Raw genomic sequence first — 27,746 nt, 5'->3', positions numbered from 1 at the left:
TTTTAAGTGTGTTGCGCCGCAATTTTAACTCTTTTTATTAGTACAAAATCAATCTTGAAATGTGTGCGACGAGCAGAGCCGGGTGGCAAATTCGGGGAAGGCCAAGCGAGGGGCTATCGAAAAACTGCAAGTTTGATAAGCATTTTTGAAGATTGTGTTTTGTGGATACAAGACAAACTCATTTTTTTTTCTTTGCGACGCAAAAAGATACAATTTGGAATTTTTTTTTCTTATTTTTTTGTAAATTGTGATGAAAATTTGGAGTTGCATGTTGATTGGTTGCGTTGCTGGTGTGCTGCTTGCTTTGTCCGCGGATTGGGGTCTACAACTGTGGCATCTTTTCTTCTCATTTACGACGTTGCACCGTCCCTCTTGCCGCTCTTGCTCTTGTCTCCTGATTCCAGCGCACTCCCAAAACAGCGGCTCTTCCTCAGTTAAATTAGTTGAAACTTGGCGTCTTTCTTCTATTCTTGTTTTTAGTTGTTTGTTGAGTGTTTGTTTTTGTTATTCAACAACAACAACAACATCATCGTGCATCATCATTCGGGCAACAGATCATAACAACAGAACGTGTATATATAAGTATATATATATGGATATATAGATGTATATATATACATATATAATATATGCATAACAACTATGTACATCGAATTAATCCAATTCCTGGCTACATCATAACTGCATTGCATATGTTTTCCTATAGATATTGTTGTTGTTGTTGTTGTTGCTGTTGCTGCGTCACGTTTAAATAGGAGTCCTCGCCGAGCAGCAGCAAACTGGGCGCTGATCCATCATGCGGATAGAAATATGCAAACTGACCACTGTAGGTGCCCATCTGTTGTTGTTGTTGTTGTTGTTGCTGCTGCAGTTGTTGTTGCTGTTGCTGCAGCAACTGTTGTTGCTTCCTTTGCTTCTTCTTCCTGTTGTAGTTACTGCTGTTGTTCAGTTTGTAAACGGGCAAATTGTTGATCTGCTGCTGCGTCAGCACCAAGCTGCCTGTGGCTGCCACATCCTCATCCAGTGCTGTGCTTAAGTTGTTGTTGTTGTTGCTATTGTTGTTGTTGCTGTTGTTGTTGTTATGGTTGTAATAGTGTTGCTGTTGTAGTTGTTGTTGTTGTTGCTGTGTCTCGAGTGGCTGCTGCTGTTGCTGCTGCTGCGGCGGCTGCTCTAATCACGTGCTCAGCCAAGTGGAATTGCAGGTGCAAATGGAGCTGGGAATCACAGGTGCATAGTAGACGCCATTGGCATAGATCAGTCCAGGCGGACCAGCTTGAATCTGTATGGTCTGTTGCTGCTGCTGCTGTTGCTGCTCGGCTGTTGCCGCTGTGCCGGCGACAACTGCAGCTGTTGTTGCTGCTGCTGCTGTGCCAGCGACAGCTGCTGCTGCTCCTGCCGTTGTTGTTGTGGTGCAGCAAACCGGCGTCGCCTGTTGCACATAAATCGTTGGCGTCTGTTGCGGCGCCGTTGTTGAAACGAGTGTCAAAACTTGCGTCGTCTGCACTCCACCCTGCTGCTGCTGCGGGTCTAGTTGCTGCTGCTGCTGCTGTTGCTGTTGTTGGTGTAGGAATTGATGTTGCTGGTGTAGATGTTGCTGGTGATGGTGTTGCTGCTGCTGGTGATGATGTTGCTGCTGCTGTTGTTGGTGATGATGATGATGCTGTTGCTGCTGCTGCTGCTGTTGGTGATGATGGTGATGGTGATACTGTTGCTGCTGCTCCTGTGCCTGCTTCACCTGATTGGCAAGCGAATGGATGAGCGAGAGAGTCTGTCGACGCTCGTGCCCCATCAGGCAGACGGTGGACATCTCGACAACATTGTATAAATGCATCAGGTACTCGTACTGCAGCGGCTCCTCATCGATGCCCCAGAAATGATTGCGCAAATAGGCCTCCAGTTTCGTTGTCTGTGTGTTAATGTCGGGGAAATCGATGAAGAATCGGGAGCACATATAGCGCTCCAGTGTCTTTATCAATTGCGAATCGACGGCGGTATAATTGCGCACCAATAGATTACAATATTTGAGCAGGCCACCGCCGCGTATCTCCTCCGGCTGGCGCGTTGAGATCAGTTTCTTTTGCAAGTGATAGAGCGCCTCCTGGAAGTCACCGTACACCGATTCGCCGACAACGGTCGGATAGAAGTTCTCCGATATGGGCAGAGCGGCACAATCGTAGAACAGCAGCAGCGAGTCCAACACAATCTGGAACGAGTCCACGGAGAACTCGAACTGGCGACGCATCGTGTCGACGAACTTCAGCTCGACATTCTTGTGGCCGGGCGAATTGCCCAGGGAGATGAGGGACCAGCGGTCGCCATCGTTATTATTGTTGACCTTGACCATTTTGCCGACATAGGCCTCCTTGAGGGAGCACGTGTAGATGCGACGCTTGCAGACGCCCTCGGGCATCAGGTCGAGCAGGGTGTTCAGCACGGCGGTCTTGACGCGATCGAAGACACGCGGCGAGCTCAGCTCGATGGCAAAGATCAGATCCAGATCGTTATACTGCTGATCCTCGTTGCCGAGGACATGACTAGCAGCGCCGCCATTGAGGCGTATATCCTTCACCAAGACACCAGCACCGCCACTGTTCACATCCGCCTCCAGTTTGCGTCGCACCACATTCACCAGATCCTTGAGCGTCACCTCGAGCGTCGGAAAATTGCCGCGTCCATGTATGGCCACCTTCTCGTCCATGACGTCGTGCAGCTTGCGCACCTGCTCAAACGAGAGCACAGCCAGCCGCTGTGTTCCCCCAGTATCCACACTCTCCAGCGATCCATGGTCCGAGGTCGATGCTATCGACGAACCCGAACTGGGCGATGGCGGCGGCGTTTCGGTGCCGCCATCCGAATGGAAACCGTCGTCAATCTGGTAAACGTCCATTCTGTTGTTGCGCTGCTGATGAAATAACGGTTCGGCGGCTCCGTCTAGTGTCCCGCACTGCAAGAACAAAAGAGAGAGAAAGATTTACGTTAGTTATGCAAGCTTTAAGAGAGCTTTAATACAGCTTTAATGCAGTCCTCGCATTGAGCTTTTTAAACTACTTTCAAAAAGCAATAAAAATGCAAGTTTTAGTTTTCGTTGTGTTTTTCTTTCATTAAACATTACGTTATATCTGTATAAAGAATAAATGAAGCTAATATTAAAGCTTTTCTTTGGATTTATTTAAGCACTACTGTTCAGTTTTTCCATTTATAATCCTATCGACTTCAAGCTCATTTCTGACGAAACATTATTCTACACATGAGTAAAATTTAAGTTTTCTATCAAGTTTAAACTAATTTTCCATGTGCAAAACTGATTAAATGCGAGCAGAAAATGCATAATTAAAATCAAAGTCAAAGTCGGATAATACGTTATAGTTCTGTTTAATCGTATAGTGATAAGATAGTCAAATAAGACGCTTTTAATCGTATTATAAACGTATTCAAATACTAAATGAAAATAGTTCTCAAAAATAAATATAGTGATAGGATAAGCATAATTGTAGATCGTTTCACTTAAGAGTTCAGTTCTATAAATTCACACAAGCAATTATTAATGAGATGCAGCTTAATCCTTAATTATATTATTATTATATTATTCACAGATGACACAGACACACTCAACGCAGATTTTGTGGCATTATTGAATGTATAATACACATCGTTTTTTCAGCTCTAATTATTGGTGTCTGGGTCTAGGTTTAGAACACACAATTTGTTGAGCTGTGTACCCGAGTATAATTTATCTATTTATTTAGTTTGTTGTTTTTGTTGTTCTCGTTATTATTGTTGCTGTTGTTGCTTTTATGACATTTTATTGCGCCAATGCCATCTAAATTGCCCAGCCCCGGGGGCTTCTTTTAATTAATTAATTTGCTTTAAATTTGTTCAATTTTCGCTTGTGTAGGTGTCTGTCTGTGTGTGTGTCCCCCTCGCCCACACAAGTTCCTCCAAATGTATATATTCGCTGCTTATTGAGCTATACTTTTTCCCACATTTAATATAATGTTTAACTTGTTGTTTATTCCCACTTTTTTTTGTGTGTTTTTTATGTTTTACTAATTTATTTGTTTATTATCAACGCCTGACCGTCCGACTGTCCGACTGACTGTCCGACCGCCTCACCGTTTAACGTTTGCCTTTGCACTGGGCTCAATGATTTTTTTTCTTTTTTCATTTTCAACTTTTGACAAAACAAAAATAGAATTTTCAGCCATCCGAGTTGAAATTTCCGCGTTGTTATCGACGGCGCCGCTTCTTCTTCTTCCCCCCACCCACTCTTCACCCAGTCTTTCTTTTCGTTCGCCTTTTGCTTTGCGGCTATCGGCATTTGGGTCTGGGTCGGGGCTATGCTTATTTTATACCTCTATCGCTTAGCTCTATCACTCTTTCTATCTTCTTTCTTCTATTTTCCTCTTCTCTTTTCTCTTTGTATTTGCATTTGCGTGCCTGTTTTACTGTTGTTGCTGTTGCTGCGAGGGTTTTGTTTGTGCGTCGACTTTTTATCATATTGTTTTGTATTTTTTTGGTTTAAATTATCTGGCATAACCAGCTGCTGCTGCTGCTCTGTGTATGTATGTATTTAGATATTATCTATATATATATATATATATATATATATATATACATTTGTGTGTTTAGGTCTATGTCTGCGTGCAAATATTCGGACAGCCATAAACCAAATCAACTAGATGCCTGCCTGATGCGAATGATTCACTAGCCAGAGCCACCCTGCATAGATAAACATACACATGCACACACAGAAACACACACAGCCATAGACACACACACAGCCATAGAAACATACACAGCCATAGAAGCATTCTGCAGTAAGTTCGAGAAAGTATGCAACGTTTACACGAGCAAACATAACTCGGTTGCTTTGATTTGAAGTTTAATGCTTCTTATCAGTCAATGTTTATATGTTTTTCGTTTTTTTTATACATTTCTATTTTATTTCTTTTGATAAGTAATCATGTGAACAATCTTATTTTATTTTTTATCTATTATAAAACTTAATAATCACGATTAGATATAAGTCTATATAACGAGTTCGATTCGCTTTGTTTATTCATTTGCCAATAATATATAGATATTAATCAAATTTTTAAATATTTTTCAACATTTGCCTTGTTTTTCTGATTGGCTTATTAGCGTGCTTTATCTTACAGCCTTGTCTACTATATATATATATATATATATATAATATTTCATCTGCTTATCATAACAAAGACACAGGTAACTAAAATTATCTGCTACATTTGGGTGCTTCCCATTTCGAGTGTGTAACTAAATAATAATGAAATACTTCAATTTGACCGCACTCGACTGGCGAACACACACACATTTTGAGCGTTTATCGTGATTTCGCGGTTGCGTGTGAATCGGAATGATAAATATGGAAATGCAGCAGCTACTAAAAGCGAAAGGGCAAACAATTAACTGAGGTGCAACCACAAGTCAAAAGTGACGCATCCACCGCACATCGTTTAACTGAATCAACAAGCATCAACTAATTAGCGGAAACTGCCTAAGCTTGTAAGCTTGTCATAAACCCAATGATGGATGATAGATAAAAACAATGAGAACGAACAATTAGATTATCTCTAATTTCTCAAGCCTTTAAGTAGACCTGATTTAAGTAGATCAAAAAATGCACAGGAAGTGCGCGTCCATTAACCACTTGATAAACATCTCGATTCTCGATGCTTCTTCAGCTTCATGTACACAGAGAGATGGATGATTCGCGTAATCATCGGCCGCATAAACTCAATTCAATTGAGTGCCCAACACTGGCGAATTTTCGAGTCCATTTATTTACTCAAGGGAATTGTTTCAAAGTGTTTTATTTGTGATCAACTTGGGAATTGCGAATTGCTGCGTGGCATACTAGTTTGCAGGAGTAGAATTATTAATGTGATTTAGCTTTTAGCTGAGTGTTGAAGTCCACAGTTTGTGTGGATGGAACAGGAGGGTGGCTGGGTAGCTGGGTGTCAAACTGTTTCTATGTTGCCCAGTGTAGTTGTCGTTGTCGTTGTCGTTTTTTATTTCTTCTGCAATTATTTATTAATTGCCGCTGGCTGGCAACAAAGCATTTATTGCATGGAATTGTAATTTGTAATTGTTATTACAGGCGCAATTTTCTTTTTTTGTTTTTGCACTTTTTGTTGTTTTGTTTTTGCTTTGATTGTGTGCTCAATTCTTCATTTGACAACAATAATTAAGCGCATATTTCGTAAATTTACTGCTTATATCAAAAGTGTATTTAATTCCTTTCGTAACTCTTCTCGACATTAATGGGATTCCATATTGCAATCTATGTCACAGAGCTCTCAAATTGGAATTTTACTTTCTCCTCTACACCACACAAAACGCATGCATAATACAAAATAATTTTAACTGAAATTCACACCATAACTAAAATTAGCACACTCTTTTTTTTTGTTTTTCATATTCGCACTTCTTAATTTCTATAGTGCATTTCTTACATTACATTTGTGTTTTCTTTTTGCGTATTTTGACACAGTTTTTAAGCTGTTTTTTGGCTGTGCTTCAAGAAATAATTTTTAATTTACATTCATTTTTGTTGCAGATTTGCAGATAAGGCTTTTTAATTGGCCCGCAAGCTGTGATAAAAGCCAAGAAAAAAAAACAACTATTTTTTTTTTGATTTGGCATTTACCACAATTTATTTATTTATTTTTTTTGCTGTGGCGAATTTCACAATACAATGTATTCATTGAACCCATACACACACACACACACACAGAGACATATATATATATATATATATATGTATATGTATATTTTGATGTGTGTGTACTTTTTCCACAAATAATAAATTAACGCTGCAATTTTCACCAATTTCTTCTCGGCATTTATTTTGCTGCTCATTATGATTATTGAGCAGAAATGAATGGTTCAACTTCATTATGTATTAACATGATGATTATGTTGTTGGCTGCAGTTGGATTGCACACAGACACACACACATACAAAGCCAAAGAGAGAGAGAGAGAGAGACACGCAAACAGGTGTATCGGTCTCTGGTGGAGCCTGGTGGCCTAGACAGACTTGGACTGGGGGACTGGTCTCAAATAAAAGTGAAAACCGTTGTTTTTTTCTTTCTTTCGATAACAGCAAAAAAGAGAAAAACAACAGCAGCAACAGAAAGTGTTTGCAAAGCAAAGCTCAAACAAGTGTAACATAGCAGCAGGCAGCTGTGTGCGTGTGATGTCCAAAAAAAATAGCAAAAAAAACACAAATGCAAAAACAAATATGGATTCCGTGTAGAAGAAGCAAAAGTATTCATTCGCATGTGTGATAGATATGTACATATGTATGTATGTATATAGGATGCAGCAGGAGTGTGAAGGGAGTGTGTAAACAGGTAGGCGGGCAGCAATTACCGTTTTAAGAAACAGGCGAAGACGACGCACCCGCGTCTATTGTTTTAATCTTGATTTTCTTTTTGAATTTTTTTTTTGCTATGCGACTTTGCAGCAGCTGCGTGATTTTTTTCTTTTTATTTATTTATTTATTTTTCTATCACAACTATTCACTAGATATATTTATGCGAATATTTGCACTTTTCACTTTATAACACGCACTACACGACTTGCATATATATATATGGTGTGCTTATTAAATTGTTAACACTATTGTAGGCTTTTAAAATTTTGAAGCTACGAAGTGCGCCGCGCGTTGTTCAGTTACGTTGCGTTGCGTTGCGCGTTTGAAAACCAAATGAATTGGAATGCTTATTAGAATATTCGCGAGTGAGCGGCTGGCGCGCACACACCAAAAATCGAAAGCTTTGCCCAGCTGACGTCACGACGCTTTTGCCGCTCAACGAGTGACTTTTTGAGTCATTGAGCGAGCGGCGAGTGAGTAGTGGTGAGAGGCGTTGCTCAGCTGAGCGCGCTGCACAAGCTTTGAGTGACTTTTGTGTTGAGGCTGGCGGCGCTTGTCTGTATGCATGTTTGTGTGTGTGAGTTTGTTTCTGTATATGTGCCAGTGTTTTTTTTTAGAAGGGCAAGCATTGCATGGCGCTGCAGGTAAATTCTGACGGTCGCTCGGTTAGTCGGTCGCTGCCCGATGCAATGCGGCTGCTGCTGCTGCCACTGCCACTGTTGCTCTCTCGCTCGCACGCTGAGCTGACACGACTGACGATCTATGCACTTTATGGGTGTGTGTGTGAATATGTGTGTTGTGCGCTGCTTTTACACCATATTTGTAATGCATTTTTGCTACTTGTGAGTTTTCGATTTCATTATATCTACAATTTTTTCGTTCAATTCTCATGCAAAAAACAACAACAACAACAAGCAACAAGAGCCTTTGTGTTTGTGCAAACAAGTTTTGTTTTTGCTTGCTGTTTTTAGTGCTGCTGTTGCTGCTGCTGGTGCTGCTACAACGCAAATTGCTTAAATACTTCTTCTGCTACGTTTGTTTTGCCGTTTGCTTTTGCTGTGTCCACTCTATTTTTAGACTGATATTTATTTTTATTTGTTTCTTTACTAATTACCAGCTATGCCGCAGGCGCCTCCCCCACCCCCACCCCCACCATTGCACGTCGTTAAACGCAGAAAGCAAATCAACCGCAATGGGGCCTGACAACGCTGACAAAAGCTGATAAGCGCCGAGCGCGCTTAGAAAGGAAATACGTACAAAGTACATGTATACAAATAATGTACGGTACTCAAAGATCGCTGCGACGATGATGACGACGACGACGACGACGACGACAACGAAACAGAAGATGAACCAACAGAGCAGAGATAAGGCATCAAATGCACAAGTAGCAACAGCAAAAAGCAGCAACAGCATCTGCAGCTGCAGCAACAATACTCCGAGCAATGAGCTTTGAATTCTAATTCAGATCCCAGGCGCTGATCTCGACTTACTTCAAAAATTATGTAATGCTAAATGTTCAAAGCTGAAACTCGACAGCTTTTACACAATAATGCGCTGCCGAAAATAGATTAACGGCACATGCAAAGCACACACAGCACTCAAACACACTCACACACACACACACACGATGTGTGTGTTTGTTTTTTTCTTTCTTTTTAAATGCATAATTATACAGTTTTATAATAATTGCCATATTTTATTTATGTATTAATGATTCTGGCGCTGTTGCTGTCTTTTTTATTATTATTATTATTTTGTGTTTCGACTCATTTAAATGGCTGGCCTTTTAAATTCAGGCTGGCAAAATCGTAAACACACAGCTTTATTATGTACACATGCATAAATTGTGAACAGACATACATATATACATATATATATAGAAATATATTATAAATACATATATACGAATACATGTGCATGTACCGTTAATTTGGCATTTTGTGCGGAGAACGCAATGATCGGCATTATTTTTTTACCTGCCGCTGCTGCTGCTGCTGCTGGTGGCCTGTGGTTCAATGTTAATCAGCGGATCGAATCGCCAAAAATTAACAATAATGAAAAAATGGAAAAAAAAAAGAAGGTAATAACAATACTCAACCAAAAAAAGATACAGCAACACAGCAAGACACACACAGAGATGTGCAAGTAACGCAATTCAACTGCCACTTTGGCCAAAAAGATTAATGTTGTTTTATTTTCCAGGCCTTTATTATTATGATGGCAACTGCTGAATGCCCCACAGCCAAGTAACCAACCACAACAACAACAACAACAGACAAGAAACTTTAATTTCAGCTAAAGCTACACTAATGTATCTTGCAGATACACACACATATATATATATATATATATATATATATGTATAGGTTTATGTGCACATAGCTTGTACTGCATTAGAAACCGCTCGCACCCCTCGCTCGCTGTGGCAGCCCTGTCTTTATTATTAATGCCATTTATAGTCTGCATCTGTAACCCATATATCTCTATCTGATGTATCTGTATTTGTATTTGTAGCTGTATCTGTAGCTGTATCTATAGCCACTTGTAGCTGCCGCTGATGATGATGATGATGGCGTTGCCTTTGTGCTCTTTGGCAAGACTTTGGCGCGTCTGCGTTCGTATTCGCATTCGAGTCAGTGTGGCAGTCAGTTAGTCAGCCAGCGAGTCAGACGGATTCAGATTCAGATTCAGTGTGACCCTGACCTAATAAGTATGCGCAAGCGCAAATTGTCCGTTTGACGCATTTGGCATTGTTTTTGAATTTTTTTTCTTGTTGTTTTTTTTCTTTCATTTTTCATTCATTCAGAGTAAATCACATGTATCGTGTATCTTGTAGCTGCATCTGCAATTGCTGCATTGCATTGAAATTCCAGAAAAATGTAAGAGCATCGGAATTGTGATTGCCTCTACTTACTCATACATACATATAGGGTATAATAATTTGATCATTACGTGTGATAAATGTTTGCAATGATTTTTCCCACAATTCACCATTTTTGTTTATTATTCTCATCTAGCGATGAAATTGATCTATGAATTATAGCGTTAATATGCATCATTTTTAAATGCCAAGTATGAAAATGTTAACACTTGTAATTGCCAAGTCTGTCAAAAAATAAGATTTAAGATTCGCGAAAGCAACTAAACAATGATCAATGCAAATATTAATGATTTTCATTCATAATTTATGTAAAATGAGTGTAAATTAAAAAAATAACTAAAGAAATTTGACTCCATAAGGAAATATGTTAGTATTAATTATTAGTTTGCTATACAAAAATATTATTATTATTTTTGCCCAAGTGCTTTCCTGTAAAACTCTGAACACTCTTCGGACACATGTAATTTGGAATCAAGGTTGTTTTCTACAGTGTCCCCCAAATGTTGTCGACATGGTTCGATGCTATCTTCGTTGCTTTCTGCTGCTGTTGTTGTACTTTACAAAATGCCAAGGAAAGTGCGAACAGACCAAGTTCCAATTCCAATTTCAATTCCAATTGACAATTGACAATTGTGTGCCAATAGGCAAACATAGCACAATTCCAATTCCAATTCCAATACCAAAATCGAATCAAATTCGAATCGAATCGAATCGAATCGAATCGTGTCGAATCGAGTTGAATCGAATTCGAATTCTAGCGCGCCGCCTTCTCTCCAATGCAAATGAGACTTAATTATTATGCCGGGCCCGAAAAGACGAGTGCCAAATTGAAACCGGTTCGACCGACATTTCAAATACGCAAAGCGCGCAACCGACTACAATTCAATTATACAACTACGCCAAGAAGCAGAGGCACCCAGGGAAGGGGGGACGTTGGCCGAAGACAGTTAGACAGACAACAAACACACACACACACACACACATACAAGCACAAACAGTTAAAACCTTGCTTAGCCAGGGCAACAACAGACAGACAAACAGAAAAACAGCCAAAGATTCACTTGCGTTTTTTTTTTTGGCATAGTTTCACATACCAGACGCTGACGAGCTATAGGGGGAGAGTGGGTGGGGGAGGGAGGCAGGGTGGCAGTGTGGCATGTTTAAAAAAAGCACGAGCCACAAACCGAAAATGAAAGTGCAGCGCGAAACGAGAATTTGGAACCGTTTTTGATGATGACGGAAATGCTTTGCTGAGCTTTAACAACAACTGTCCCCGCAGCACGAGCTCTCTCTCCCTGTCTCTTTCTCTTTCTCAGTCTTGCATTCGGCTTTAGCTATGTAAATGAGGGGTAGAGGTTGCCAGTAGGGAGGGGGGGGTGTACGCTTTGCACTTTAGGAAGCATTGATGTTATTGATTGGCTTTCGTTTGACGTCGTTGTTTCGTTTTGTTTCGCTTTGCTTTGCTTTGCTGCGCTGCTTTTTGGGTTTTGTATTTCAGTTTTGGTTTTCAGTTAATCTTGACCCGAACGGCACAAAACGTGACCGCCGTCGTGCAGAGCTGTTGCGACCAGGTGCACAGACTACATCCCACCATCCCCACCACCCCCCATTCCCATCCCCATCCCCGTGACCATGCACTGTGATATCTCTGCTCATTGGTTTTAAATGGAATTGTAGACACGCGTCTATATTTAACGACAATAGCACGACACAAAAAACAAGTAAAAAATAAAAATAAATTTTGAATAATTAAATTACTTTATTTTTTGTTTCTGCTTGCTGCTGCTTTTCTTTTCCATTAGCTGACTGCGCTTTTGTTTGCTTTTTGCATTTTGTGTTTCATGTGGTCATTTCGCTATATGTCTGTCCCCGTGTCCTATGCCTATATACATATAGATAACCCAACTTGAACTGCAGTCACCACACCGTTATGCAATCTACACAAAAAAAAAAGAGACTATCTAATTGAAAATATAATATACAAAACACTCATAACGCACCAGAGAGTTTGGCAAATTAAATTTGTTTTTTAGCACTGTGCGAAAATTTAATTGCAGCTTATTAAAAAATAAATACAAAGTTATAAAAAAAATCGCATTTGATTGCTACATAAATATAAATAACAACAAGTAGCAAATAATTAGAAAGTTTGCACCGAATTTCAGCTGTTAAAAACTGAACAAACCAAATATTATGCAAAACTAAGGCACAAAGATTGCCGATTGTTTCTAGATACGCATAAATATTAAGCTGGTATCTGACAGATAAACACACACATATATATATATATATTATGGGCAAATACAGACGTGCAAATTGTCGTCACAATTGTGCAAATATTTTTTACATATTAAAAGGTAATGTAGTTTTCATTTCAATTTCAGTTTGTGTAAACATTGATTGAAGAAAACAACATCTGAATTTCTGTGCTGCGTATTTGCAAGTGAGAAAACAAATAGCCAAGTATATTATACTAGAGCACTTTTATTTATTAACCAAAAACAAGAAATAGTTGAAGGCGTGGAATAAGCAGGAAATTAAATATTTCAAGATAAGAATGCCAAGAAAACTGGTAAGAAAGCAACAGCAAAAATATGTTGGGCAGATGAAAGCAAATAAACAACAAACTTCAAGAAAGTGAAAAGAAAGTGCGATTTTTGCTGCTAATTAGACAAAATATCAATCACGACAAGTTTCAGCTTGACTTTCAGTTTAGATAATTCCTGTAATTCACAACAAGTTTAAGCTTGGCTTTAAGTAACTCATCAGTTTAGGCTTGACTCTGTCAGCTAATAAGAAATTTAAATAAAGTATACAGTTGACAATAAGTGCAAACTTGATTTTCAATTCGAATTGAACAACAAGTTTAAACATTTAAACGTTTGCCATGACCCCTAAATTGTTTGGTTTCTTCTAATATTTATATTTAGATTTGAATGTTAGACAGTTGAAGCTATTGAAAGCAATTAACTAATTGTGAAATCTGGTTGTATATGGCCCAAGCAATTGACTGATTAGATTGCCAACCGTTAAATTTGTGTGCAACCATATGACGAACAGCAATTAAGATGATCACGTTCATAATTAAAGAGAGGAAGCTGCCTAAGGTTGTGGGAGATCTTAACTTAATATATATGTATATATATATATATATACTCATACATATGTGTCTGGTTGAACTACACTGTTGCATTCAATTTGAAACTGGCAAACATTTGCGTGCAGTTGTTTTCTCAGGAAGTGCTCGATATCAACACCGAACATTTGTGGCACGAAATCATTTATCAATTTTAATTACACACAGACAATTTCGCCTGAAAATCGACAACAACAACAAGCAGAAGTAATTCTCAAGAAAAGAGTTGTCTAAATAAGAACTATAGATTTACAGCAAGTCTGTGCAATTTAGAGAATCAATTTTAACCACTTTGTTGCTAATTTACTTTAACAGTTATATGAAAAAATTCAAGACTTGGGTTAAATTTAAGAAAAACAAACTATAATTTTTTAATTATAGCTAAATGCTGTCGCTTAAAAATTAGTTAAACAGTTTGTAATCAATTTTATACAATTAGTTCTGGACTGGAAATAGCTTATACCCCTTTCTTAAAGGTGACAGGGTATTTGCCATTCAAAATTAAACTCTGTACAGATTCCAGATACATTTGTACTTATGTGAATATATATATCCATATTTTAAATGTATTTGTATCTTTTGGTTGATCGTATGTTGTACAGTTTTCGATAATCATTTGTCATTTCATTGCTGTAATTACAAGTTGGATGATTTTTGTGTCAAGTCACGCCATAAAACAATGCAAAGTAAACAAACAACGAATAGAACACATCGGAAAAGTGAATAGAACACACAACAGACATCAAAATAATATCATAGCCAAAACGTGCAAAACACAATTAAACTTTAGACAAAAATAGACAAATGAACATAAACAAATAAATACTAAAATAGAGTTTGTGCCATATAAATCTGATTTGAATGAATTCACTGGATACGCAAATCAATTAATCTCAAGTTGCAACAACAACAACAACAATGGTTAAAGCAAGGCACGTGTCGCACTTTGTAATAGGATGCAAATAGAAACGGTAATACAATGTGTTACGTTAAAGATACTAACACAGATTCAGAGATACATTTGCAAATTGCCAACAACTTATATTATGATTAATGGGAACATGCCAGCTCAGCACAAATTTTGTTGCAATTTCGTACACAAATATTTCAAATCAGCCAGGTATATTAAAATGAAAACAACCACAGAAAAACAGTTGTTTCAACATATTTCGGGTGTGTGCTAGATTCACTTGAGAAATATTTACATATATATATATATACATGTATATATATAATATATATCAATATAATTATAGTATTAAGTGTTTCATGCGTAATATGTTGTCAGTTGTTTTTGTTGTTGATGTTGTTTTAGCTGATCAAAGATGGGCAAGAATTTGACGACACAAGATATATATATATATATATATGTATATGTATATTGTGGATTGTGGATTGTGTTTCCTACACAAGAAATATTTGAGTTACAGCCCCCACACACAGTGTGCTCTTGTGTTTTGCTTTGTTGCCTCCATCTATTGCCAGATCTATAAATATATGAATGAATCTATCGCTAGATATATATATATATATATATATATATATATATATATATATATATATATATCTATATCTGTGCATATGCTTGTTGAATGACTAACGCTTGAGAATCTGGGGATTGCCGCACTGCCAACACGTGTCTTCCTCTGTGATTTATGTGACTTTGAATATGCAGCTTGGGTTGAGTGAAGACTCAAAAAATAAAAATCGCCATCTTTTTGTGAATTTATTGCGCGATTTGAAATAAATGGTTTTAATTTCATTTTATTTATTTTTTTGTGTATTATTTAATTTATTTTCTTATGAGTTTTATTGCCTTTGCTACTTTCATTCGCTTGTCAGCGCAAAATGTCAGGCCGAGGCATGAGTTTAATGCACTCCAATGCCAGGGAGAGATGGAGATAGATGGAAAGAGACAGAGAGAGAGAGAGAGAGAGAGAGTGAGATAGAGAGAGAGAGGGCAGTGTGAATGAGAATGAGATGCAGCTAGGCGGCAACAGCTTTCAAAAATATATCATTTTTTATAAAGTGCTGGCACAAACAAAATTTCGCTGTAAATAAATTGGCATATGTAGCAATATATACATCTATATATATATATTTATATATATATATGTATATATATACAGCGGACTTTGATGGTCGCTATGGGCTTATCAACATCAATCACAGGCTCATCTCATCCCAGCTCAGTCTCGGTCTCAGCACGTGCAATGTTTCCAGAATGGAGCCACCTTCAACGTTCATTGGCCCCCCGACAGCAACCCATTTATAGGACAAAAACAGACAGACACTATAATCATACTATAATCTATAAATGTACTATATTATATACTATTTTCATTCAGTAAACGATTTACTAATCTGTTTGTTTTTTAGAGCCGGGTCAGATCTTTGGAAACTGACATGTTTCAATTTGCGATTGTACAATCGGCATCGAGTGAACTGCATTACAATTGTTATTTATTTGGTTTTTGGCTTTTCTTTTCTTTTTTTAATTTATTTGATCATAATTTGGGTACTCGTAACTATGCAAAGTCTACGCGTTTTGTAATTTCACTTTCTTCGACGTGCGGACAACGGACTCTTGGCTACGTGCCATTCAAAATTGGCTATGGCCATCAAACTTTATAACGAGCATTATGCAATCGCCGGCGTGAACTGTCTGCCTGTCTGCCTGTCTGACAGTGACGACAATAGGTAAGTGCATCAAATTATGTTTAAGAAAAAAAGAAAGAAAAAAACAAATGAAATTTCTTTTATAAAATACAATGAAATATGCATATAATATAGATATGTGTATGGTTTTTAAGTGGGCAAATAAACACTCTTCATACATTTCTATACTCTCGTGTTAGTTCTCTTATCTAAACTTAAAATTCTACAGAAACTAAATAAAAAATATTTACAAATATTCGAGCATTCAATTATAGACAATGTAAAGAAAGTCTGTTTAAAAGACAAACAAAAAAATGTTGCAGTTAATACTGCCAGATATTTGATAAATATTTCTTATATTTTCATTTAATGCAATATATTTTAGATTTAGATTTAAAAAAAATCGAGCTCTTTATTCTATATCTTTGTCTATTATATCTATATATATTATATATCTATTGAAAGGCTTGGGAGAACGACTTACTCACACAAACGAAACAGAATCTATATTCTTGATCAACCAAGCTCGTATAATCTTTGTGACTTAATCGACTCGGCTCTTGATGCTGATCAAAAATATATATATAGCTTATGTGATCAGAGATGCTTCCTGCATACTTTTGCACAACTTCATTATAAACATTTTCCCATTTTTAATGACTTCAGTGTATAAATAAATAAAAAACTAAAAAAAAAAAACATAAAACAATGTACAGTTTAAGAATTCCCAACAAGTTCGCATACAAAATCAAAAGATTAAAAAATGCACAAAACGATTCTTTGGCTCAAATGTGAGACTATCTAAAGAGATCTTTTGAGTAATGTCTTTGCCTAATAAAGCGCTGAAAAAGCTATACCTAACATGAAACACATTTCAATGTACTTTTATATTAATGATGCTTCCGTTTCTCGACGACAAGCGACAACATTCATAAAAGGCAGAATCAAATTGACAAACGAAACGAAACGAAATGAAATCGAAATTGAAATTAAATTTGAATTAATTCAAGAAGAGCACGAAACAAATAAAGAAACAACATTTCAACAGGCACTCGAGACACAAACAAAAAGTTAGCGATTACGTAATGCCTACCTCTAAAAAATAAACAACAAATAGAAGGTTTATCACAAAAAAATAAGTTCAAATATATGTGCACATTCTGAAGTGTAACAAAATGTCGACGTCGATATTGAAGTCGAAGACAACCCACGGCTTTTTTTCAGTGCTATAATTGGTACTCCTGAGTGCTGACTCTACTCGGATCCCAACCAACTATCTGTGTTTGCATATGTTGTCGACAGTGCGCTCGCTTTTAAATTTAATCAGCTTATTTTACTGACAACGCGTGAAGCGCATGTGTTGAAATCAACCAAGCGCGGCTGCCCCCCATCCTTCCTTCCACCACAACCAAGCCAAACTTGCTCCGCAAATGCAAAATAGAAATTCAATTTCAATTCATAGTTCTGCCCAGCCACTTAACAGATAAGTAGTCAAGTGCATCCATGAAATACACACACACACACACACATACACTGAGAGAGAGTGAGCGTGTTCCGGTTCGCTATAGCCAAGCATTACTTTAGCCTTTTACATCGCACGCTTCACACATTGCGCATACGCCACGTGCGACAATTGTCGTTGGTCGTTTTTTTTTTTTCTTTTTTTCTTTTTTAAGTTCAAGTTTCCTATATGGACCCGAGTTGATTAAACTGTTGCTGGGGCATTTATATGCGAGTTTATATATATATATAGATATATATAATCATATTCGCACTAAATTCAGCAGTAATAAACTAAAAGAAACGGGTTCAGATTCCCACTTAAGGCATAATTGTTGTATGACTAATGATTTAGCTTATAATCTTAATGGAAACCGAGATATTCACTTGTGATTAAGAAAATATATAAATAAGTAAGCATGCTCCAGTTGACAGAGTGCAACTGGCAAATACCCTCTACTCAAATCTTTAGCTATCCATTTCCACCATGTAATTTAGTAAATATTAGAATACGATTATTTTCCTCGAAGTATCTTGAAATTTTTGGCAGATAATCAATATTATATATTATATTATTATATATAATATATATTTAAATCTGTGACTGATCTGATGTAACCTGAAAACTTGTATTTCAAACATTTCAGTCAAATGGATATGGGCTCGTAAATGCTTCCCTGTCATTTTTGTATTTGATGATACCCGCTTTATATATATTTTAATGGGTATATAGAGATTTACTTAAACAGTCCACAGTCACTGCCTTTGCTGAAAGTTCGTTCAACGCAGCGCGTCTTCGTGTTTTTTTTTTTCTTTTCTTTAGTTGACTTGGTTTTTGTGGACTTCGCCGCTTCGTTTGCTCGTTGCGCTTTAGTTGGTCTCTGTGTCAGTCGAACTTTAAAAAATGCCAGCTACACTATATATATATATATTTATATATATGTGTGTGGCAATGTGGCAAACATTCTGCACACACAAATGCAGCAACCGCAGCAGCAGCAGCAACAGCGGCGGCAACAATTGAAACTGAAACTGCGCTTCGTTTAATTTCAACAAAGTGAAAGGAGTTTTTTTTCCAAACATTTATCTTGCGTTTTTGTTGTTTAATGCATTTATAATTTTTTTTTTTTTTTTTTGTTATTTTATTTTATTACAATTATATTTTTTGCCAAATAATTGGCCATAATATTTGTAAGTTTTATAGGCAACTTCCTCGAGCTGCAAGCAAAACTACAAAATAAACGTGCAACCCAATTTGTTAAACAATTGGGTTAGGCAATTGGTAGGCGTCCTGCTGGGTGAAAGGTAAAAACGAGGTGTGCAATGGGTTAAAAAAATAAAAATAAAATAATAAATAATAACAGCTCTATTAAAAGATTAAGCAATTGACGGCTGAATAAAACTTGAAACAAACTTAAGTAATTCGATATTTGATCGGGTCGTTGTGGGCCCCCATCGAAATTGATGTAACTTTTACAGATGATTAATATAATGATTAATGTATGTCTTTAAAATTGTGGCTTTTAAATCGATATTGGGAAAACAGAAAAAGTTATCGATTTATAAATGTAAACTTAATCTGTCTATGGTATAAGAGTAAAAACCTGGTTAAAATCTCCAGGCTCTGAGGCTAAATCTGATCAATATAATATATATTCCTTAAGGTCGGATATGTCATCCTTCTTTTTAAACCATTTTATCAGGTTTTTATTCAAAGAAGCGCCTAAAGATATATATAGGCTGCTGCTGCTGCTGCTTCTGCTAACGATGATGCGACATGCAAAAAGCATGTTGATCCTTGGCGATAACAAACGACAACGACAACAACAACAACAGTTGTTGGTGAAAATTAGTGTCGAGTGTGTTGTCCGCAAACGAACCAACAATAACAACGAGCAGCGAACAACGCTTTTCACTTAGCAAACAAACAAACAAACAAACAACAACGGAATGCCCAACCCCAAAAGCAGCTACAAACCAAAACCAAAAACCCAAACCACAAAGCTGCTGCTGCATTTTTTTGCTGCTTGCTGTCGCTGTGGCAATTGAATGCCTCTCAAGCAAAAAGCAAAACCAAAAAAAATATGAGCATGCACAGCAGCAGTGTGTGTGTTGTGATGTGTGTGTGTGTTACAATGCCCCCAAGTCATGCACATGCACATGCACATGCCAAACCATTGCGCCACAATCCACAACAACAACAGCAACAGCCACCAACCACCAACCACCTGACCGTAGCTAAAGCTGCAATTGCAATTGCAACTGCAACAACTCGTGAGATTGAGCTGAGAGTTTTTGTGGCATTTTACTACCATTGTTGTTGTTGTTGTTGCTGTTGTTGTTGTGGCTGTTGCCTTTGCTCTTATATAGAAGGCACATATTACAGTTAAAATTTGAGATTGCTGCACTTTCATTAAGTCAAAAAAACAACAAAAAACCGCTCAACAATCAGGAAATTTTTGCTAAATGAATATTTAAGATCATTATTTTCACATACACCATTAATGGGTACAAAAGGGGTATTAAATTAAGTTCTGCAAAAGTAAGTTAAGTTTATATGTTCTTGAAAGTTTCGAGAGTTATCGAAAGTTCGTTGAGGATATTTATATTTGTGTTTTAAAATTGATTAATAATTTTATATCTTATATTGGCAAATTTGTTTATCTATTTTGATGCTTTCGTATACAAGATTTTTCACAAATTCTAAACAAGTCTAAATATACAAATTGTATATAGAACACGATTTAAATATTTATATTCATATTAAATTATGTGATGTTATATATATATATATACATGTATATATATATTTGATTATACTCATGCAACGATGATAACAACGAGACGAGAGACGAGAGTAGAGGCGCTTGCAAAGATCTGTGGAACTTATCTTTTTGTCGGCATTTGCATTTTGCGCCTCTTTTGTTGTTTACGGCGTAAAAGTGAAATCTTTGAAAACGCGCTTTTCTTTGCTTTTGCTGTTGTTATTGTTGTTATTGTTATTGGTGTTGCAGCCACACAAAAAAGAAACGCAACGACTGTTTGCGGTCATTAAAGTGAGTTTTGTTTCTTTTACTTCTGCTTTTTTTTTTTTTTTTTTTTTTGGTTTTGTTTTGATTTTGTTGTTTTCCTCTTCATTTTATAGTTGGCAAAATATTTACAAACACTAAAATAGAGTTGTCAAATTGTTTACTTTCATATGTTTACTTACGCTGCCAATTGAATATTGTTCACATGATTCATTCGTGTAATTCAAATGATTCAAATGATTCAATGCGCAGAGGGAAATGGCTTACCTGCAAATAGAAGAAAAATATGCAAAATGCTGCATCAATAAACAGTTTCCAATTTCAATTCAAATTACATTCTAAAACAGGCACAACAACAAGTGTGTACGCGGGTATATCATTGTTTGAATACCCTTCAAATTTACAAGCATACTCCGGAGTATTTGTAATCTTAAACTAAACAAAAGTTGTCTTAAAGTGTATAAGAGAGTTTCTCTTTATATGGATAGATATTTATATTGTTAGATATGTTGCAGAACCCATAACATATTTCGAATACCCTGCAGTAGAAGTGTAACCAAAAAAGGCGCCACAAAGTGTCTCCAAGCACGAGCGTCACCACCAGAAGTCAATGTAAAAGTCAACGACAAAAACACCAACAAAAAAGTGTGAAATTAAAATAAAATCATTTACGATGCGCGTCTAAATGTGAAATGCGATTTAAAAATATACGCAACAAGAACAAGAACCACAACAAAAATGCGATGTCTGCTAAAATAAAAATCTTGAGCGCTTGACAACCGTCCGATTGAAAAGTGGACGCTAATTTGAATATTTGAGGGATGCTGCGGGGATTGCTGTTCGTAAGCAACAAACAAATTTAAATAAAGATTCGCAAATTTGTGTTGGTAATGTGCTCAAGGCAAACGAGCATTACCGAAAAAAAAAAATAAAAATAAACACAAATAAATTAATTTGTTTTGATTTTGTTTTTATTTTGATAAAAATACAAATACAACAACCAAAAGAAAAAAACAAATTGGACGCATTTTTTGGCGTTTAAGAACAATACTTGTTTTGGGCATCAATTGAATTCAGATCAGCTCAGCTCAATTCAAACAACTTGCGCTCTACTCCAGTTGAGTTAATAATAACTTATATGGGTTATATTTAAACAGCTGTTGTCACAGCTGTTTCCTTTTTCTTTCTTTCTTTTTTTTTTTGCCTGATTGCCCACTTCAACTTGATCGAAATTCATGTTCAACAATATCCATAAATGGGAGCACTATAAAACAACAACAGACAATCACCTACTTCAATAAACAGAAAGAACAAAAGAAAACAACTGCCACTTTTATGAGGTGCCCATAAAAATAAGTGTATCGAAAAATGATATAAATAACATAGAAATATACGCTAGCTGGGAGAGGTCGTCTTTCAGTCGTATATATCTTCGATTTTCGTTAACGATCTTCATGAAATTTTGATAGATCATTAGTATTATGTCAGGGCATATATAATTTCGATATGAAAAGATTTATCTTTAATATAATAGTTTTGAATGCTATCAATAGCACATTTTTATCGATAAAATTAATCAATTTGAGACAATGGATTGGAGTTGTTTTCACGTGCACAACTTCATTGTATATAAAGGTCTATATAAAAATAGCCCCATTAAACTCAATGTCGACTGCCATATGAAATTGAAAAATAAATAAATTTCAACAACCTTTTCTTTAGAGAAAAATTATTTATATATAATTAGTGTGATCTATGTTTAGACCTGCCTTTTAAAAGTTCGCTCTGAAAACACTCTGGGCTAATTTAAATTGTTTTCTTCGTATGTAAACTCATTTATCTTTTATATGTGTTTATATTTCAGCTGCTGTTATCAAGTGTAGCCATCAAATAGCCAAATCGAGTGCCTAAATCAACATCAAATCCATGCCCTTTGCCAGCGTTAGATACAAATGTATCTACAAATGGGACTTTTGGCTGCATCTCTCGCCCGAGTCGCCTTCTGGGTCATTGAGGCGTCTCACATTATTTCGCTCTCAAGTATTCTCCCTCTCTATTCTCTCTATTCTATCTCTGCACAGCCTTGTGCTCGGCAAGTCTTTATTTTGGTCTCTTCTAAGCACTTTGGTGCTTGTTGTGTTTGAGTCTTAATTAAATTAGCATTTGGCTGTTCATTGTGCTCTTGTCCTTAACTGACGTTTTGGCTTCTGCATACGAAAAGCAATAAACAACGCAACAATATCGAAATATCGAAAAACTGCGCCCATTTTTAATTAGAACGCAGCCAACAACGACAACAACAACGACAACAAAATTGTAATCAAAGTCAAATCGCGCCAAACACACACACATACATATGTTAATGCGAATGCATTACGTACATTAAGTATGTACATACGTAGACATATGTAATATGTATGTCTATTTATCTGCGTATCTATACGAGCAGGCAGCAGTATAGCTCACAGCTATTTAGCTATTTAGCTACTTAGCTATTTAGCTATTTAGTTTGTGCATGAAATAGCCGACGGACAACGCACTTGGCGACCTTCGCCGTGTACGCTGCGTCGTACGTATATCAAGGTTAACAATCAATAGCAACAACAGCAACAACAGCAACCACCAACGACAAGCAACCAGCAACTGGCAACAACAAACAACCAGCAGCGACAATAAAGATAAAAGCGCATTAACTAGAGCAAGAGCTGCCCCGCCTGATATTTGGCTCTGGCTTGCATTTCAAAAACAGAAAAATAAAAATAAAAAACAAAACCAAAACACTCGAAGAGAACAAAATCCGGGTACTCGAAACGGGCTTGTTCTTGCTAATGTCAACAAGATAGAGCGGTTAACTTGAATGAGCCGAATATTGCATACCCTTGCATACCCTATATGACAGCTATATAAGATTTATTAGTGCAATCTAGATGATCCTCTAAAATGCATAACTGTTGAGTTTAGTTAATGCACACAAACAACTTGCTCAAACAAGAATTCAAATTTGTTTATCTGAACCCCCTCTTCCCCCACCCAACCTGGCTACGCCCATGCGTTCTGCAAAGTTATAAAAGTACTATTTAAGTGTTATTACCATTATTATAGCTATAATAACTTGATAGATATTAAAAAAGTTTTTAGTTCTAGACTGAGTCCTATATTCCCAAATGATTTTTATAGTCTTATCATTTTTTTTAAGATTATAGTAACTGTTTTTATGGCATATTTGAACCTGTTTTTCAAGCTACGTCTATGCACTATTTCGAACAATATGAACTATTTTGAGTGATTGCCAAACCCAAAAACCCAAAAAAAGAAACCTGCAACTTGCATTGTTTGCTTGCTGTTGCTTCGACTGTTGCTTGTGGCAGAGTTGTGTTGTGTGACGTTAGGCCGAAAAACCTAATTGCACATTGCAACAATAAATAAAAACAAAGACAAGCCAACCATTGGCGTGCGATTTCGTTTGGCTTCAATTTCAGCGCCGTGACTTGTAACTAGCATCATCAAAATAAAACAAAACAAAACAACAAGAAGACAACAACAAAAATTAAAACTGTTAAACGAAGTTTTTATGACACTTAAACACAGACAAGCAGAGAAGCAGACATAGACACAGACACAGAGTGCTTTTTAATAGTTCTTTGGCCAGCTTTAGCTTCAGCTTCAGTTGCAGCATCGTTTTTCACTCTCCTCAGGCTGTGTGTCTGTTACGCAACATCTATCACAATACACTTTAATGGTAACTCAAGAGTTTGGTTTGTAATTATGATTACAAACTCATTAACTCGTCATCAGCAGGCAAACACAAATTGCTTTCGAGTCTCAACCAATTTACATACGAATTTCGAGTATTATCAATGCTCCACTTTTGGCCCATTTGCATTATTTTCAGCTGCATTCATTAGCATATATTTTAGTTAACCCCTTTTACTATCTGCTAATTTGGCACAATTACTTATCAACGGTACTTTTCAGCTGGGGTTTTTCTATTTAGCCTACCCTAATAACATTGGAAATGGATAATGATGGTTTTAATGAAGTAGATACTTTAAATTTGGAATACAAGTTATCGCCATTATCGATAAGAATCGATTACCGATAGCAATAAAAACCTTGACTCAATTTTGATCAGTTTTAACAGTTTACACAGCAATTAGATGAAGCTTCTTCATTTAGGGTATTCCCCTAGTCGAGCTCTCTCCACTAGAGCATTGTAACTGGTTAATGTATGCCAAGGTATTGTTGTACTACGAATATACACATTTATATCATTAATTAAACCAGTTGAGAATTCTAATTAAATATTGCATTGAAAGCACAAACCCTGCTGGCATATCTTAAAATATTGTTTTTGTGATTTATGCTGCGGCACGCAACTTTGTTCTATGTAATTTCTGGAAATAAATCACACAAAATAGAAGAAGAAAAAAACTGGGATAATACAAAGCGTAGGCCGTTTACCTATCGGATTTTCGAGAGAGATATGTAATAGCTCCAGGCAAGAGTTAAGAATATTCATTTGGCCAACGTGCCGCAGCTTAGGCAACAACGACAGTTGTTGGTTGCCATATGACTTTTAATGGGGTCAGATGCTAAGAGACATCGATAGCGGAGCGTGTGCCACAAGCATAATCGTCAAAGTTTTTACAGGTAGATGCTGCCCAAAAGATTGGCCAATTTTAAAGGCAGGTTAACGACCTCTTAGCAATCAGCAAAGGCAAATAAAAAAGCACATAAAATACATGATAAATGTCAGGTAGATCATATTGATCTGTTAATCATTGACACACATACATATTCTTATATACATCTTGATAATTAAACCATTTGCATTGCGTGTGCCCACAGCTGTGTTTCATAAGAACCCTCTTAACTCATCTGGCGTGTGTTGTATGAACACCCATCAATAAATTCATTTATAACTCGAGTTTATTTATAGTCTGGTTAAGTGTAATATGCATGTTTGCACCAAATAAACTCAAATTGTTTGTTTATTTCCTTTTTGTAACTTGTGGCAACAATAAGGCAAACACCAAATGAATTCCAGAATCTTGGTACGTGGCTGTGGGCAATCAATATTATCAGTTGATAGGCGCTACAGAGCTGTAAAAGTGTAAAAACAAAAACAACAAAAATAAAAGAGACACACAGCAAAGCGACTAGGCAATGCATTGTTTACATAATTGCTGCCCGGGTCTGAATGACATCGAATCCGTGACGCACACACTGAGCGAAATTTGCAAGCTAGAAATTATGTACAGACTAAATTCTAGCCTGAATTTTACTGCTAGCTGTTCGACTAATGTGGGACAAATTGTAAGCAGGATTTCATAGCAGGCAGCTGGAATCACTTGGCGTTGCCAGACTAAGCAGAAACGTCGTTCATTAATCTTAAGCATGGAATAGAATAAAATACAAGACTTGAATTAAACAGTCTCCTCCACATTCGGAAACTCGACTCAAATCAGTCGCCACACATGCAGTGTGTCAATTTTTAAATTTATTTTCTTTTGTGTAATCTATATGTGAAGAAGCAGCAGTAGAAGCAGTAGAAGAAGCAGAAGCAGACACGCTGCCCACAATTGATAGTCAGAGTCCAATTGGGTGGCGTTTGGCAACGTGCGCTGCCTGCACAAAGTTGACATAGAAAAAGAGACGAACGAAAAAAGCAAAATAGGTGCAACTATTGTGCCAAGTGCTATATATATATATATATATATATATATATATATATATATATATATATATATACACACACACACACATTATAAAGAGCAATGTAATGTAATTAGTGAGGGTTTGCAGCGTCAAAATGTAATTTGCGCTTGTGAAATGTGTCTGGGTGGGCCTCCCTCCTCCTGGGTGTCACACGTGACCCAACGCCCAGTGCACCCACCCCCCTCCCTCTTCTTCTTCATCATCCTCCTCCTCTGCGCCCCATCAAAGTTTTGACCAAGTCATTGGGTTTCACTGCGCGCGACGCTAATGAACCCGGATATATACACATGTATATAGTGTATATATATAAATAGTCAAAGATATGTATATATACATAGTGTATGCGTGTGTGTGTAGTCTTTGTAAATAGTATAGATGTGATTTGTTTTTGTTTATAAATTAAGCATATGTACATATATTTGTGACACGCATTTTGTATCGAACTGGAATATCAATGTCGCATATTGAATTTGAATTGAAATGGAAATTGAAATTCAATTCGACTGCATTTCGAATATGTCTCTATTTGAGAGAGCTGCTTTTTTTTTATAACTACGTTGTTCAAAATGACTTTGGAGCTGCAAAATTAAGCAGAATTCTTGCCACTTAATGGGCCACAACAAGAGCAACAAAATGCCATAAGCGCACATCTAAAACCAACCCAAATAATTGTAGTGCTCGACTAACAGATACCCTCTTGCTTGAAGATCGATAAAGTGCTCAAATTGTCAACATATTTTTATTACATGTATATATATTATATATACTTGTATATATATATTTATATGCCATAAGCTAGTAATTTCTAGCTGAAAAAAACACAGATATATCTCAAGATCCAAGATTCTTTCTTCTGATTCTTACCCGTATTTATTGGGTATAACCCATTTTAAATGGCTTTCACGCGGTATGTGAAAACACATTTTTAACGAGCTACGCATCGGGAAAACTTTTCATCGCCATATGCTACAATTGCGAATGGGCTGTATGTGTGTGTGTGTGTGGATGTGTGGGTGGGTGGGTGTATGTGTGGGTGTGGCTGCCACTTGTGGGTTACTGGCTGTGCTTTGTAGGGGGTATTTGGGGCGTGGGGCGTGTCTTTGTGGGCGTGACATTTACCTTCGCATTGCTGGTGTACGTTGCTGCTGCTGCTGCCGATTTTGATGCTGCTGCTGCTGCTGTTGCGGCTGCTGCTGCTGCTGCTGATGTCGAGGCAGATGTTTCTAGCCAATTTTCCGGTTTCATTTAAAAATCTGTTGTGGGCGGCACAAACCGCACAAATTGTTGCAAAAAAAAGAGAGTTACAAATATTTCAAGTGCGCACACTTCAGTTGGGGTGCGGGCGGGGCGGGGCTGGGCAGCTGTGACAACTTTTTCAATTGCACTTGCACTCACTGTTGCTGCTCTTCTTCTTCTTCTC

The 27,746-nt window shown here is 37.0% G+C and overlaps 1 protein-coding gene across 2 annotated transcripts; it reads right to left on the bottom strand.

Annotated features, from left to right (window-relative positions):
* LOC6560371 (terminal nucleotidyltransferase 5C) lies at positions 1-27,746 on the bottom strand. 2 transcript variants are annotated; one of them, XM_032735361.1, is made up of 2 exons: positions 27,446-27,746; positions 1-2,944 (listed from the first exon to the last, which is right to left on the bottom strand). In XM_032735361.1, exons 1-2 carry the CDS (start codon positions 27,569-27,571, stop codon positions 1,175-1,177), a joined length of 1,896 nt encoding a protein of 631 aa, XP_032591252.1. In that variant the 5' UTR covers positions 27,572-27,746; the 3' UTR covers positions 1-1,174. The 2 variants fall into 2 exon arrangements, with proteins under 2 accessions (XP_032591252.1, XP_032591253.1); XM_032735362.1 differs by lacking the exon at positions 27,446-27,746 and adding an exon at positions 7,398-7,468.

The sequence above is a fragment of the Drosophila grimshawi genome, unplaced genomic scaffold (genome assembly GCF_018153295.1).
Source record: "Drosophila grimshawi isolate 15287-2541.00 unplaced genomic scaffold, ASM1815329v1 contig_1367, whole genome shotgun sequence".
Taxonomy (NCBI): Eukaryota; Metazoa; Arthropoda; class Insecta; order Diptera; family Drosophilidae; genus Drosophila; species Drosophila grimshawi.
This window is presented reverse-complemented; position numbering and strand designations above follow the sequence as displayed.